A 14,824-nucleotide genomic window follows, 5' to 3' on the forward strand; every position below is an offset into this window, starting at 1 on the left:
CATTTTCTTAATCCAGTCTGTCACTGATGGACATTTGGGTTGCTGCCTGATTCTGTCTACTTACAGTCTATTTTTGATCCAAAGGCCAGAGAGAGCCATTCAAAATTTAACTCAAATCATGTCACTCCTCTGCTCTGAACCCTGTAATGTCTCCCTACCTCAAAGCAAAAACTAGAATTTTTGCAATGGCCTATTTCCCTTCAGCTTTTAGACCTCATCGAGTCTTTAGCTACACTGTCTTCCTTGCACTTTCTCCAACAGAAAATGAACATTCTTTTTCCACTTGTTTTTTTCTTCTGAATCCTCTCTCCTCTTACCTCACTCCATTAACTCTTTCATATTTTACTTAAATGTCAATTCTCAGTGAAGTCATCCTAGACTATCACATTTAAAATTGCGACATCCACCTCCCAGCATTCTGTATATTCCTTCCCTGTTTTTTTTTCTCCATAGAGTCGATTACTGTCTGATATACCATAAAATTTACTTATCAGTGTTTCTCCCCACTGTTATATATGCTTAATAAAGCCAGAGGCTTTATCTGCTCACCACTGATGTCTCCATACATAGAACAGCACTAAGTACTCAATAAATATTTGTTGAGTGAATACAGTGGTCCCATACTGTATGCCAAGCACTAAGTTAAGCAGTTTGCTTGCATTATCTGAGGAAATACTGCTTGTAAGGTAGATACAATTAGGTTCTCTATTTTTAAAAGGGGAAACCCATGAAACTCAGAGAGGTTAAGTGACTTTCCCAAAGCCATAGAGGGATTAGCTAAATGGGGATGGGGGTGCCAGGTTATGTTGGATTTTGTGTAGGAGCAAATTTCCTGAGTAGGAAACAGCCTGGAGTAAAGGCTGTGGTAGGTCTTGGGGGCGCTGGGTGGAGAGGAGGAACACAAGAGGTGACCTGGTTTCTTGAGGCAAGGTACTGATTTCATTGGCATCTACTAGCAAGTCTATGTCTTTTTCAACGATTGGAGTTTTACAAAGAAAACTTTTTTAGTTTGCTGCAGGGGCTATGGATTTGAGACTGCAAGAGTTCTGGCCCCTTGAGGCACTAGATTTCGGACAGAAGCCATACCTGGCAGAAAAGAGACACCTGAGAGTAGTGGACTGACATGAAAATAGGAAAGTTTATTATCTACATGGTTCTTCTCTCTCTCTCCTACCATTTTTCATAACTTACGTTATTCATCTTTCTTTAATTTGTGCATATTTGTAAAACATTCGATTAATTCAGCCTGCCATCCACTACAGTGTAATCTTAGGAAGGCAGAGCAAGAATTGTCTTTTATTCACTGCTGTATCCCCACGCCTACACAGTATCTGGCACACAGTAGACACTCAACAGAGTTGTGAAATGAATCTTTGCCCTTGGAAACAAAGGCGCCCTCTTGATGGAGGGAGTGAGGAGAGTAAGGGAAATCTCTTTTCGTTGGCAGCCTGGGCCAGTGCCCTGCGGTAAACCCCTGCCAGGGAATTTGGGCAGAAGGAGACTGCAGATGCAGGTTGGACGCGGGAAGATCGGTGAAAGGGCGGAGGCCGCGGTGTAAGGACTGATTCCTAGAGAGCGGAACTTTGCCCGGTTTCTGCAGGTCTCTGTCTGACTTTGCGGGGAGCTGGTCAGAAACCCCTGGAGGAGTTCCTGTCCCCAAAAGCACAATACTGACGCTATGGGGACCAGATGGACAGAATCAAGAAAGATGAGACAGAAAGGCCTGGGAGCTTGGGGAGTGGGTGAACAAGTTCCTGTGAAAGTGAAATGGCCCTTCATTTGAATGCAAATGCTATGTAAAAGCCTGAAGCCCCTTGACGTCAGCCCAGCCATTGGTGGCCTATCTATACAGGGCTACCAGTCACCTGGATACCCTCGCAGGAAACGTGGGATGGAGTAGTCTGAGGGGTGCAGAGGAGTTTGCGGCACAACTACGTACTGATAAATTTATTATCTGGGCTTCTCAAAGTCGAGTTGGGGCCTTACAGGGACCTCAGGATGGCTTAGGGAGCGCCTTCTACCCAAGCCACGATGTACGGAAGCTGCCTTTTGGAGAAAGAAACAGGCATGTACCCGGGCACTCTCAGGATCCCTGGGGGTGGCGGCACAGCTGGGACAGGAGGCACGGGGGACGGTGGGAGTCCTATACCAGCCTCCAATTTCGCTGTGGCACCGGCTTTCTCGCACTATATGGGCTATCCTCATATGCCCAGCATGGATCCTCACAGGCAGTCTCTGGGAGACTGGGGCTCACCTTACAGTCCCCCGCGAGAAGACTGGAGCGTGTATCCTGGGCAGTCTAGTACAATGGGCACAGTGCCGGTGAACGACATGACCTCGAGCCCCGCCGCTTTCTGCTCGACCGACTACAGCAACTTGGGCCCTGCGGGCGGTGGAACTAGCGGTAGCAGCCTACCAGGCCCGGCTGGTGGATCGCTTGTCCCGACGGACGCAGGCGCCGCCAACGCCAGTTCCCCCAGCAGGAGCCGCCACAGCCCCTATGCATGGATGCGCAAGACCGTGCAGGTGACGGGTGAGTAATCAATTCCAATGCCCACACACTTTTCCTTCCTTCCCTTCTGCGCTAGTTCTCTGGGTCGGCCTGCCCTCGCACTTCTCAGGCCTCTCCCAAGAGGGCTTAGCTGAGGAGACCCCTATATGGCTGACTGACCTATTAGGCATCTCCCTCGCGTTCGCCTGGGCTCAAAACTCTCTCACTGAGTGCAGCGATTGGGACTAAACCTACCCTAGAGGTGATTTTCGCCTTTCGCTGCTCCATGAAAAAAGTGAGTGAGTGAACAATGGGTATGTTGAGCCACAAGGATGAGGATGCAATCCTGTAGTTGCCCACATGGGAAAAGAGATGCATGAGAAAGTTCAACGAGTGAATGAAGAGAGAGGGCAGCTGTGGTGTCTCGTTGTTCAGGCACTGCTGCTTGACTTCCATTTCCAAACCCTTACCCATCCGAGTGGGCTGTCTCCCACCTCCCCGCCCCCAAAGCTGGTGATGCTCAATTTAGCTTCACAGTGCTTGGCTGGCAACAGACTCTCCAGTTTAGCCACGAAGTCCCCGGCGGCAAAGCAGCCTCGTCACCCTGGCCTCTCAGGGAAGTTCCAGCTTCCTTCCTACAAGTTGGCAGAGGCAAATTGGCCTAAAATCCATTGCCGTCTTACAACGTCCTTTCTTCTAACCCAAGTGTTAAGGCAGGCGAGAAGGCTAGAGCACTGACCTGGCACATAATACGGTGACTAACCCTCACACCCGCTGGGCACGCAAACGAATCAGCTCCAGCACTAATAAATGGCTAAAGCCCTCATAACTATCAATGCAGGCGTCTCTCAGGCATAGGGGCTGAATACAGGTCTGCGGCAGCGCCCAGGAAGGCACAGCGATAGCGATCTCAGCCTAACCAGCAAGCCAGTGGGCGACTGCTGGGAGCCAGGGCGAGGGAAGTGGCTGTTCTACTTTAATCTTAGACCGGAGCGCGGGGGGCGGGGGGGGGGGTAGGAATGTTTGTTTTCAACTGTTGTTCTTTTATTACATTCTTATTATTCCAACCCTCGCTCCCTGTCATTAGAGAAAATTAGTAAAAATCGACTCTGAGTATTTTCATCCCTCTGGGGAGGAAATGGCATTTCAATAGCATTTGTCCACAATGATTATGCTCCTGTTCTCAGTTCTGCACTTTGTCTTTCCTCCAAAAAGCAAAGGCAGGAGGGTGGGAAATGACCCATTTTTACCATTAGGAGAACGTTTAGCCAGGAAGAGGAAGTTCTGTGTATTAGAACATCACTAGAGTAGCAATCCCAAGGTGAAAGTAGAGTTCAGATACTTGGCTGAACTCGTTTCAAGCGTTTGCAAGTAAGTCTGCATTTTTTTTAAATATGAGTGAGTCTGTCGACGAAGTAGAACAGAAAAAGAGGTTAGGGTGGGGCATTCCCGGAGTTTTTATTACATCTAATCTCGGGGTTATAATTAACATCCACTCACTAAACCCTAACAATCAGAAAAAGACACAAAAGCTAGAAAAGTAGTTGCTCGCAGTCTAGGATTATGTTTTGAAACACATTAAGAGGAAAGTCACTGGTGTGCTGTTTGCAATAGAGAACAAGAGAGGAAATGGATGAGATAAAAGAAATTATCTCCAGCCTTGATTTTTCCGTTTTTGAGGAAAAATATGACAGTTTTGTCTGATTAAAGGTCTTCCATTTACATTTGCTTTTATTAGCCTGAGTCTGTCTCTTGGGTAATTCTAATGCCAGGGAAGTTTTCGAAAAGGGCTCCTTAGTCTCTTGCACCTTCATCATTAGCTAAACCCTCAAACCTGACTTTACAATGGCATCTTCACAAGATTTTCTATCCAATTTCTATGAGAAGTTTAAAATTGAATGATATTGGAACCCTTTAGATTATTGGCAGCCTATTCTATAGATAAGGCTTCATTCAATTAAAACTTTGTTTAATTTTAATGTCTTATAAATGAAAATAACCCCTTAGCTGTATTCTTATAGTCTAAGGTGCATATTTAGCAGCAATTTAAGAATATGATGAAAAACTTTGGTTATCTCCCTAGAAAAATGCACAAAGGCACAGCAGCACACACACAAGTGATTTGTTACATAATTTCAGGAGATTCATGGATCCATTGAAGCCCTTTCAAGGAACATCAGGTTATAAACCCCACGAAAAAAGTTAAACCGATCACCTCACTGGGCCACCCACTGAGGACCAAAATGCACCCATTTATATGCTTAGCGCATAGTGGATCTTAAATATTTGTTTAATGAATGATTGAGTCAGATCCTCCTAAATTTTCCACTTCACCCTGTAGTATTGTGGGACAACATAAGGTTTATGACTGAGAGGAAAAGATGAACTTCAATATGAAAGTAACCCTTGATTAAGGTAGTCAAATGAAAGTTATTTCCATTACTGAAATATGTTTTAAATAAACTTAAAAAAAGAAAAATACACGTATTAGTGGACAATCAGAAAACATTTCATAGCGACCATTATAGCATGTGATTTTCTAATGAGAGCAAAGAGGCTGACACATAGAGTAAATGACTGCTCCCTAAGTGATCTGATTTAAATGGAAGACATGTTTATTTACTCTTAGTTCTCTAAGTGGTCTATTTCTATACATATCTAACTTTAAATATTATGCAAAAAGGATTATGACAGAAAAGTTTCTATGGAAAGTTAAATATTTTCATGCGCTTTCACATTTTAAACATTGGTGAGGTGATAACCTAAGCAGGCTAGAGAGAGACTTTTCTGTTAGAAGTGGAAAAGAGGGGGAGAGGAGGAAGTAATTGTGATTGATTCTGATTCTGATTGATTGTTTTAAGCCACTGGACAACATGGAGGAATTTATGCTTAAAAGGCATTATTCAATAAGGACACTTCATGAAATTAGTTGCTTAATAATTCTCGAGAGTTATCATTGTCTTCCTTGGTTTTGCTCATTTCACAGGACAACTTTTAAAAAATGAATTTGGATGCAATTTTTAGCTATAAACAGTGAAATAAATCCCATAAGATGAAAAGTCCTCACAGTGGGGTCAATTAGACAGTACTTCCTACAGAAAAATATTTGTTTTTATTATCTTTACACTCACTCCCATCATCATCATCACCTCTATGTTTGGAGAGTGACTTTCTGCCTAGCGGCACTTTTGCAGCCAGTCTTTCAAATGAACAGCATTTTAATTTTATTTAGGGTGACAAGTTATCATATATTGTGACATTTGCTTGTGAATTCTGGGGAGATAATGTGGTTGGGAGGATGGGAAGGACTCCATCCATCTTTAACTACAGAAGTTTTTCTGACTCTTTGAGGAGAAGGCAAATACATCTTAGATAGTATTAATTTTCTAAATAAACTCAATAACGGCTGAAAATGGAGCCCAACACACTGAGAAATGTCGTAGTCTCTAGAAGAAGAAAACAGCTTGAACAATAAAAGTTCGTTCTGTTAGTGCTATTTTTTAGTGCTTGGGTATGGGAATATGGACATTATACTTTACCAGAAAATGTCCAAATCCCCTTCATCGTCTATTCTGGTTTCATCATTTTATCTGGTTTCATCATTTAAGAAGAAGAGGCAATGGGATTGGGAGAGACAATTTGAGGAGAGGGACACAAAAGGAGCACCAGGAAATTCAAATTTATTTCTCTTCGTAAACTGTGTAGTCAGTTTTTTTCCCCTGAGCTACATCTTCTTGGAGTTTCAGGTCTTATCTATCAGATTTTGGCAACAGACTCTTTTTAACACTTCACATGGCTTTGATATGCAGCCAGGCTCTTCCTTACCCCTCCTTTCTTCAGAGGTTATATTGCCGGAAAGGGTAGGATTTTTATGGCAAATAAAGGGGCCTGGTCTTAACTTTATTGTCGTCAGAAGAAACTGCAAGAGGGGAATTTATGACCAATGGGGGTGGGGAAGGACTACAGTGTTTCCAGAGTTATTGATGTCTGGTTATATTTATTGATGATCAAAGAGCATAAAACATGGATAAAGACAAGTTGAATTTTTAACCAGTCTGCCTCAAGTTATAATTTAAACACTCAGCAACTTTAAGATTAAGAAGAGTTTTAGAAAACATGATTTCAAAGATACATTTTGATCTCAAGATTCGATGTTCTAGAAATAAATTAAATCTCCAAGTTTTCATTTTTTCTCTAAATATACATTCTGTCTTTGCAACATGCCCAAAGGCAAACTTCTGGTTTCCAGGTTTTTGCTTAGATTCAGAAAATCAGCTCAGAATTTAGGAGTTTAAGGTAGGTTAACTGACTGGACCACATAGTTTTCCTTTTCTAAGGGCAGGGAAAGGAGATTTTATTCAGTTCATTATTTAGCCATTTAGATTAATCTTAAAATATATCACTTATCTAAAATTTGTTTCTTCACTCATGTCCTTTTTTTCCCCTTTTCTGGAGATGAAAGGGTGTCTCACATTTGTTTGAGGCTTGTAAATTCTGAACCAATTGGCTGGTGTTCCTGAATGTAAAGAAGAAGATTCAGAATGGGATCTGATGCTATGTAACTCTTTTGCTCTTTTGTTAGGCCTGTGCTGTATCTTAACACTTCAATGGAGTTTAGGGAATCACTTTAAAGACGTCTTTGTCCTACGGATCGCCCCCAAAAAATCACATAAAAACAACCAGGGAAGATCAGAAGGAGTATTTAAAACCCACAGAGAAAAGGAGGAAGATCCTGGAGGAGGGTAGAGAAATTAAAAAGAAAAGGGAACTTCCTAAGTACCTTTGGAAATTTTGAAAGGAAGGATAAAGCTCTATTTGAAGGAGGGCATGAGGAATTAGTTAAATGTTGTAATACAAAGCAAATGTTTGTATATCCTTTCAAAGGGCATGGAATACTCACTTTATTCTGCTTAAGTCAATACCTCCTCCTTCCCCCATTCACTATCCACTTGGTAATAAAAATTAAGACTCCCACATAAAAACTATTTTTTTTTTCTAATAGGTAACGGGGTTTTCTGAAACAGAATCTGCTAAATGACAATTAATATTTTCTTTTTAAATTACTATTCAAACCAAACTCTAGGAAACTATGTAGCTATAGTGTCAGGATCCCACAAGTGTTTTCCACTCTTGGGCCATTATTATGCATCCCAGCATATTTGAACTTGGAATAACATTTAGTTAGCATGCTTAAATAGGAGTCAAAGATATATGCTTGGGTCCCCACTCCTCAATTCTCTAACACAAAGTCATTTACCCTGAGTTTCATGTTCTTATCTGTAAAATGGAGATAAGACATGTTCTGCACAATTCAAGAAGGTAGGTAAGAGGTTTAACAGGAACAGTATGGAAAGACTGCATAAAATGTAATGGGAAGTACCTGTATAATGGCATTACTATTACTGCCAATGCTAATCACATATGTAAGTGGGAAGGTAATAAACACCATGGGTTAAAGTGTTTAAGCATTTTCAATGCTCTGCTATAAAAATAGGTCAAGATGGGATGATTGTGATTTGACCAATCATTTTAGGAGAAACATTAATTAAAGAGATATTGATTTTATGTATAAAGAGAGATATAGATATATAGATATATGTCTATGTCTATAGATGGTAGACTGAGATATTGCTATCATAGCCACAGATGAGAATGTATTTAATGGAGAAATGGACTTTTATGAATATTTGATTCAAAAATATATTTATTTTATATTGTAAAGTAAAGATGAGGGTGGGAAGAGTGTCTATGATTTCTTTAACTAAAACAATCTCCAAGAAGCAGAAAATGATTAAATGCAATGCTTTCTCTCCTAACAGGTAAAACCAGGACAAAAGAAAAGTATCGTGTAGTTTACACTGATCATCAAAGATTGGAGTTGGAAAAGGAATTCCATTGCAACACATATATCACCATCCGGAGAAAATCAGAGCTGGCAGTTAACCTGGGCCTTTCTGAGAGACAGGTACACCAGAAGTATATCAAACATGTCCCATATAGTCAATTTCAATAGAATCAGAATTCTAGAATTGTAAACTCCCTTGATGCATTGCCTTATCCCAAGTAGCTTGCATTTCGACCACGTGTGAATGCACATTGATATTGCTCTTGTCTATCTCCAGCAAGAGATATATAATATTTCATCACCCTTGTTCACTCATTTATATGTTTCATTAATACTTTACTAACAGGAAGACAAATTTCCTATTAGTAATAGTATACTAATAGGAAGAAAAACTTCCTTCCTATACTATTAATAGTATACTATTACTGATAGGAAGATAAATTTTCTATTTTATTTTATTTTATTAATATTTTACTAATAGGACTTTTTAGTGAAATATTAATAAAACATAGAAATGGCTGATTATAATTACCTTTGCTATTTAAATATCTCTCTCTTATCAGCACTCCTCAGCATCTATCATTCCAGCGTTATTTATTTCCACCTGTGCAACAGAGGAGGCGGGTAAGGTATAATATTAAGATTATTGCATTCAGAGTTAGTAGCCCTAGACTTGGATCTCAGTTTCATCTCATGCAAAGTACTTGCCCTCTCTAAGTCTCAAGCTTTTTTTCTAACCTGTTAAGTGGGCATATTTCACAAGGTCATTGTGAGGCTCAAATGAAGTGATGCATATGAAGGGGCTTTGTAAATGCTAAAGTCTGTGTACAATATCAGAAATCACTAAGTTAACTGCATTCAGTATGTTGCTTCATTGTGTTTCAGGTGAAAATCTGGTTTCAGAATCGCAGAGCCAAGGAGAGAAAGATGATCAAAAAGAAATTCTCCCAGTTTGAGAATAGTGGAGGCTCGGTGCAAAGTGACTCTGGCTCCATCAGCCCTGGGGAACTGCCTAACACTTTTTTCACCACACCATCTGCTGTTCGTGGATTTCAGCCTATTGAGATACAGCAGGTTATAGTCTCTGAATGAAAGAAAGCAAAGAGAAATTTAAAGTGCTCTGTTTTTAGTGGTGCCTTTTGGGTCTCTAAGCTATCTGCAGGGGAGTTGGAGCAGGGTGTAATTCCCTGTAAGGCAGTATTTGGAACAGATGGATGTACAATGGGTTGAAGATAATTTAGAGGACTCTTACTTTTAGAAACTATCCCCAGAAAACTCCTGTCATGTGCTGTGCTATATGTCAGTCACTCAGGAAGCTTAGTAGTAAGCTATATAATTAAAAGCTAGAATCACAGGCCCTTCCAAGTCTGTTCACAATTTCAGAAACTTGCTTATGAATAGACTGTAAAATACAATTTTGCCAGAAAGCACATTTGTGTATGTGTACTTTTGTTTGTTATTTGATGCTAGGTGTTTTCTTTTATGCTATCTTTAAGGAGTGAAAAGAAAGTAAACCAAAGTTTATCTATCGTTAGCTACCTTTCTAAGTGTTTAATTCAAAAGCTAACATAATTTTTATAACAAGATAAATGTTTTAAAAATCATCAGAAGGTGATTCTGATTCCATTGTCACTACTTAACAAGAACAACCAATAAAATAGACAATTTTGGCCCTCAGTCATACTTGTCTGGCATCAATTATCTCAGAACTTTCAACCTGCAGTGTCATTTTAAAATCTTGTCAAAACAATGAACCCAGACTAAAACAAAAGAGGCCAGCTTGGTTGAGTAAGGCACATCTCCAACTCATAGAATAAACTCTACCCCCTCTTTTATCTCTCCATTCCCATTCCAGTAAGACTTGTGTAAGCACAAGACAGTGAACTGATATGTATCCCGTATGTGCCATCACCTTTCAACCTATTCAGTTTTACCCACATCATGTCATGTCAATGTAGTTTACTGGTTTATAATCCAAGAAGCTGCAGTTTACAGATTAAAAACACACAGCTTGACTAAGAAAAGGGGTTGCAGTGATCCAGGCTGCCAAGAGCTTTTAGTGTGGGTCCAGCATACTGTTTGCATATTGAAGTGGACAAAGACTAGGCTGCAAGTCCTTTTGAATTGAGATGGTTTAAAGGAAAGCTTGATTAAAGCGTAAAAGCCATCAGGGTACAACTTTTGCTTTCAAGATACACTCTCATTGTTCTTAAGAAAATTAGAATTTTGAGCACAACTATCTGTCTTTGAGTTGGGAGTAAAAAATGTATCCTCCCTTTCCTTATGAAAATCTCAGAAAGAGGTTTTATTTCCCATGGCTGCTCCTGAAGGCACATCATTTAGTTCTGAAAAGATTTAAGGGAAAAAAAACTTTTCCATTCTTGATCCAACCTCTTGGAATTATATTCTTTACAACACATTTATGAGGAAGCCATCAATTGCCCTATTTTACTGATAGGGAAACTGAGATGTGAACAATCAAGTCACTTTCCAAAGATACATAGCAAGGATATTGTGGATGCTGATGTGAACCCCTAGCTACATAGGATGATCTTCCTTGGTCTCTAGTTATAGGTCCAAACTCAAAGCATCCCTTTCTTTTCATTTTGTATCTGATTATACTACTGAAGGTGCACACAGCTCCCTGAACACCAATCCGTAGATAATGACCACCTAGGAATGCAGCCTAATTTTTCTTGTTTTCCAGCTCCCTTACCCTTCTGGTTAGTGAGTTTGAAGCTTCTACTAATAATCTTAATAATGCCTTATATACATGTAATATTTTTATATATTTCAATGCAATTTTACATCTGTTATATTATTAGACCCAATATCCTCACGAGATATGAAAGAATTGCTACCCCTATTTTGTACTTTGAGAAGCTAGAGACCAAAACGCTTAAGTATCTGATAAACTAATTCACTTCTCTTAGCTGATGTCTACATATTGGTAGATGGTGATAAGGATAGATCAATTTAAATTCTTTCCTCTTCAAAAAGTTACTGACTTTTTCAGTAAATTGTTGGCAAAATCTAAAACTAGATCTCAGGTCTGCTGATTCAGTGAATGTTTATTGAGTGCCCACTCTGTGAGGCACTATGCTAGGGTTTCTTGACTCCCAGGAAAACACATATTCTACTCCACTCACCACCTCCAATAAATTTGAGGTAAACTACACAGCATGCTAATTGATTGGCAGGCCATCTGTAGTGCTGAACATAGAAAATCAACATTGAAATGGGTCCTTCCAATCTGGTGGAGAGATGTGAAGTGTTACTTGCCTATGTACACTCAGAACTTAATTTTGTCATCCTAGTGCTCACTCCACAAAAGGTATAACTTTGGCTATAGCAGCTGGATTTTCTCAGGAGTTTCTCTTTCCTGTTTTTTTCTCTTTTCCTGAGAAAAAACAATTTTTCTCCCAAAGAAAAACATTTTCCTATTTTTATAGATTCTGATTCTCCAGACCATGCAAACAGAACCAAAATGGAGCTTTTGTTTTGACTAGCATATTGCGGTCACTTCCTCTAAGAATACATGTTAATTCATTCTCTGAGACCTAAGAAAAGTATACAACCACAAACTTTTATTTCTAGCTTATGGAGGTTTATGCTGGAGGTATGTAGAGAAAAGAAATATAAACACTGAAGCTCAAAAGTTGTATTCAAAGTAGGTTTTAATAGAGGCTTTTTTCTTTTTCATGGGGAAAGCGGCAAGAATTAAAAAATACCAAATAACTGAGTGTTCACTTAGGGTAATGGGATTATGAGGGATTTTCTTCTTTTATTATTACTAAAATTTATTCTGTTTTATAATAGGGAAACAATGTTTCCTTCCTAAATATTTCTTTAGTTCATCCTCAAGTAATTTGCAGACTTTAGAATCCTCCTTGCAACTTGTTCAAGTATTCCAGTTTCCCAGTAACTTTCTTAAGGCCCTTGATCTTGTCTTGGAGTTGTTTGTGTGGAGCTGCAAAGAAAGGTCTTTGGGAGGATCTGGCTTCTTTTCAAAGAAGGAAGGAAGCAAGACCCAAGGAAAGTTTTTCACTCTTGGCTCAGATCCAGAGAATCTGGTTGCTTTTCTGAGTTGGAACATTTTAATACTACTATATTAAGTCAAGAAGGAAAGAAGGGGCCTGCAAGGGAGGAGGGTGGTGGAAGGGAGAGGTGTATTTATAACAGGGAATAAGGAACACTTTGGGGGTGATGGATTTATTATCTTAATTGTGCTGATAGTTTTATGAGTGTATACATATGTCAAAACTCATCAAATTTTATACTTTAAACTTGTAGTTTCTTGTATGTCAATTATGTCTAAGAAAGCTACAAAAAACAGCAGAGTTGTTGCAGCCCTGGTGACAAAAAAGAAGGGAGGGAATCACTAGACTATTTAGTCTATAAATATAGTCACTTTATATAACTTAGGTTCAGCCCCACCTTCCCAGGTAGAGATCACTTGCTCATATGTTCACGTCTAAATGTGTTACTGAGGAAGGACACCAACAATTGATAATCATTGGGTCTCTCATATCATGGTGAAAGAAGAGAGACAAACCCTCTCATATTGTTTTATACTGTTTTATACTCAGAAAAAGAAAGAGAAGTGAAACTAAAGGCAGGTAGCCCAGCGCCTAGGGACCAGACCCGAAACCAAGGAACCAGACCCGAAACCAGGCCTGGGCTTGCCTGACCTAAGCCTGGTAGTTAAAGATTGACTCCTGACCTAACCGGTTATGTTATCTGTATATTCCAGACATTGTATGGAAAGGCATTGTAAAAATCCCTGTCCTGTTCTGTTTCGTTCTGATTACTGGTGCATGCAGCCCCCAGTCACATACCCCCTGCTTGCTCAAATTGATCCCGACCCTCTCACGTGGACCCCCTTAGAGTTATGAGCCCTTAAAAGGGACAGGAATTGCTCACTCAGGGAGCTTGGCTCTTGAGACGGGAGTCTTGCCGATGAATAAACCTCTTTGTTCTTCAACTCAGTGTCTGAGGAGTTTTGTCTGCCGCTTGTCCTGCTACATTTCTTGGTTCCCTGACTGGGAAGCGAGGTGACTGGCAGACGGACAAGGCAGTTCCTTAGGCGGCTTAAGCCTGCCCTGTGGAATATCCCTGCAGGGGACTCCAACCAGCCCGAGGGACACAGATCATGAGAGCACTCCCAGGTAGGTATTTGCCCTGATAGGAATGCCTTGCCAGAGCAGTGTGTGGCAGGCCCCTATGGAGGACCAGTGCAGTGGCTGAACACCGGGAAGGAACTGGTACTTGGTGTCTGGACATCTGAAACTTGATAAGACTAGTCTTGAGAACTTGCCCACTCCATTTGAGTGGAAGCGTGGCCTGATCACCCACGGCATGCCTTTATTGGCACTTTGGTTTGGTTTTGGTTTTGGTTTTGACTTGGTTTGAATTGCTTGACAAGACAGGTCTTGGGGACTTGCCTACTCCATTTGAGTGGAAGCATGGCCTGATCACCCACGTTGTGCCCGTACGGGCACTTTGGTTTTTGTTTTTGACTTGACTTGGATTGCTTGATACTTTGGTTTTGGTTTTGACCGAGCCTGGATTTCTGGATACTCTGATTTTGGTTTTGATTTTGGTTTGGTGTAAACTGCAAAAAGTGTGCATGTGTGCCCTTTTTACCTGTTATTTGTTTTGTGGTGTGTGTGTGGTGTGAGCATGGTGTTTTGTCTCAAAGAAGCATGGGTCAGGCACAAATAAGCCCACCCTACTAGAAACTATGTTAAAAATTTTCAAAAAAAGATTGAAAGGAGACTATGGAGTACTATGACACCAGGAAAACTTAAAACTTTGCTTAAAATAGACTAGCCAGCATTAGAGGTGGGTTGGCCATCAGAAGGAAGTCTGGACAGGTTCCTTGTTTCAAAGGTATGGCACAAGGTAACCTGTAAAACCAGGGCACACAGACCAATTCCTGTGCATAGATGCTTGGTTACAGCTGGTTTTAGATCTCTCCACAGTGGTTAAGAGAACTGCGGCATAAGCGAGGCAGAGAGAGAGAGAGTGACAGAGAGGAGAGAGAGACAGAGAGAGAGAGGCAGAGAGGAGAGAGAAAGAGACAGAGGCAAAAGGAAAGTCAAAGAGAGAGAGACAAAGTCAAGGAGAGATATAGACAAGTGGTTAAGAAAAAAAGCCCATCTATACCAATTCTAAGTTAATTTGGACAAAACAAGGTCTGATTAATAGCAAAGGATAATTAAAATCCCAAACTTACAAGGTTTTCAACAAAAGTAAAGTTTGCTAAAAGTTAACAGTGTAACATGTGTTGTACTAACTTCTATTATTGTGAACTTAGTCAAGTCTACAGACATAAAAGAAATTCACTTTGAAAAAGAATGATTATCATCTTCAAAAAAAGGGGGGAGAATTTATATAAAAAGAGTATTATATGGCAAATTCCTGTCCTGAAATAAATTAACTGGTTGTTTAAAGAAAGAAATATTTGTAATAAGTCAGAAAGTTGA

The 14,824-nt window shown here is 40.2% G+C and overlaps 1 protein-coding gene across 2 annotated transcripts; it reads left to right on the forward strand.

The window, feature by feature from the left end:
- Positions 1-1,590: 1,590 nt before the first annotated feature.
- Positions 1,591-10,013, forward strand: CDX4 (caudal type homeobox 4). 2 transcript variants are annotated; one of them, XM_045384117.2, is made up of 4 exons: positions 1,591-2,533; positions 8,311-8,456; positions 8,900-8,960; positions 9,222-9,428. In XM_045384117.2, the coding sequence occupies exons 1-4, from the start codon at positions 2,032-2,034 to the stop codon at positions 9,290-9,292; spliced, it is 780 nt and encodes a 259-aa protein (XP_045240052.2). In that variant the 5' UTR covers positions 1,591-2,031; the 3' UTR covers positions 9,293-9,428. The 2 variants fall into 2 exon arrangements, with proteins under 2 accessions (XP_045240052.2, XP_005594018.3); XM_005593961.4 differs by lacking the exon at positions 8,900-8,960 and having other exon boundaries at positions 1,629-2,533; positions 9,222-10,013.
- The last annotated feature ends 4,811 nt before the right edge of the window (positions 10,014-14,824 follow it).

This window comes from Macaca fascicularis, chromosome X (assembly GCF_037993035.2).
Source record: "Macaca fascicularis isolate 582-1 chromosome X, T2T-MFA8v1.1".
Taxonomy (NCBI): domain Eukaryota; kingdom Metazoa; phylum Chordata; class Mammalia; order Primates; family Cercopithecidae; genus Macaca; species Macaca fascicularis.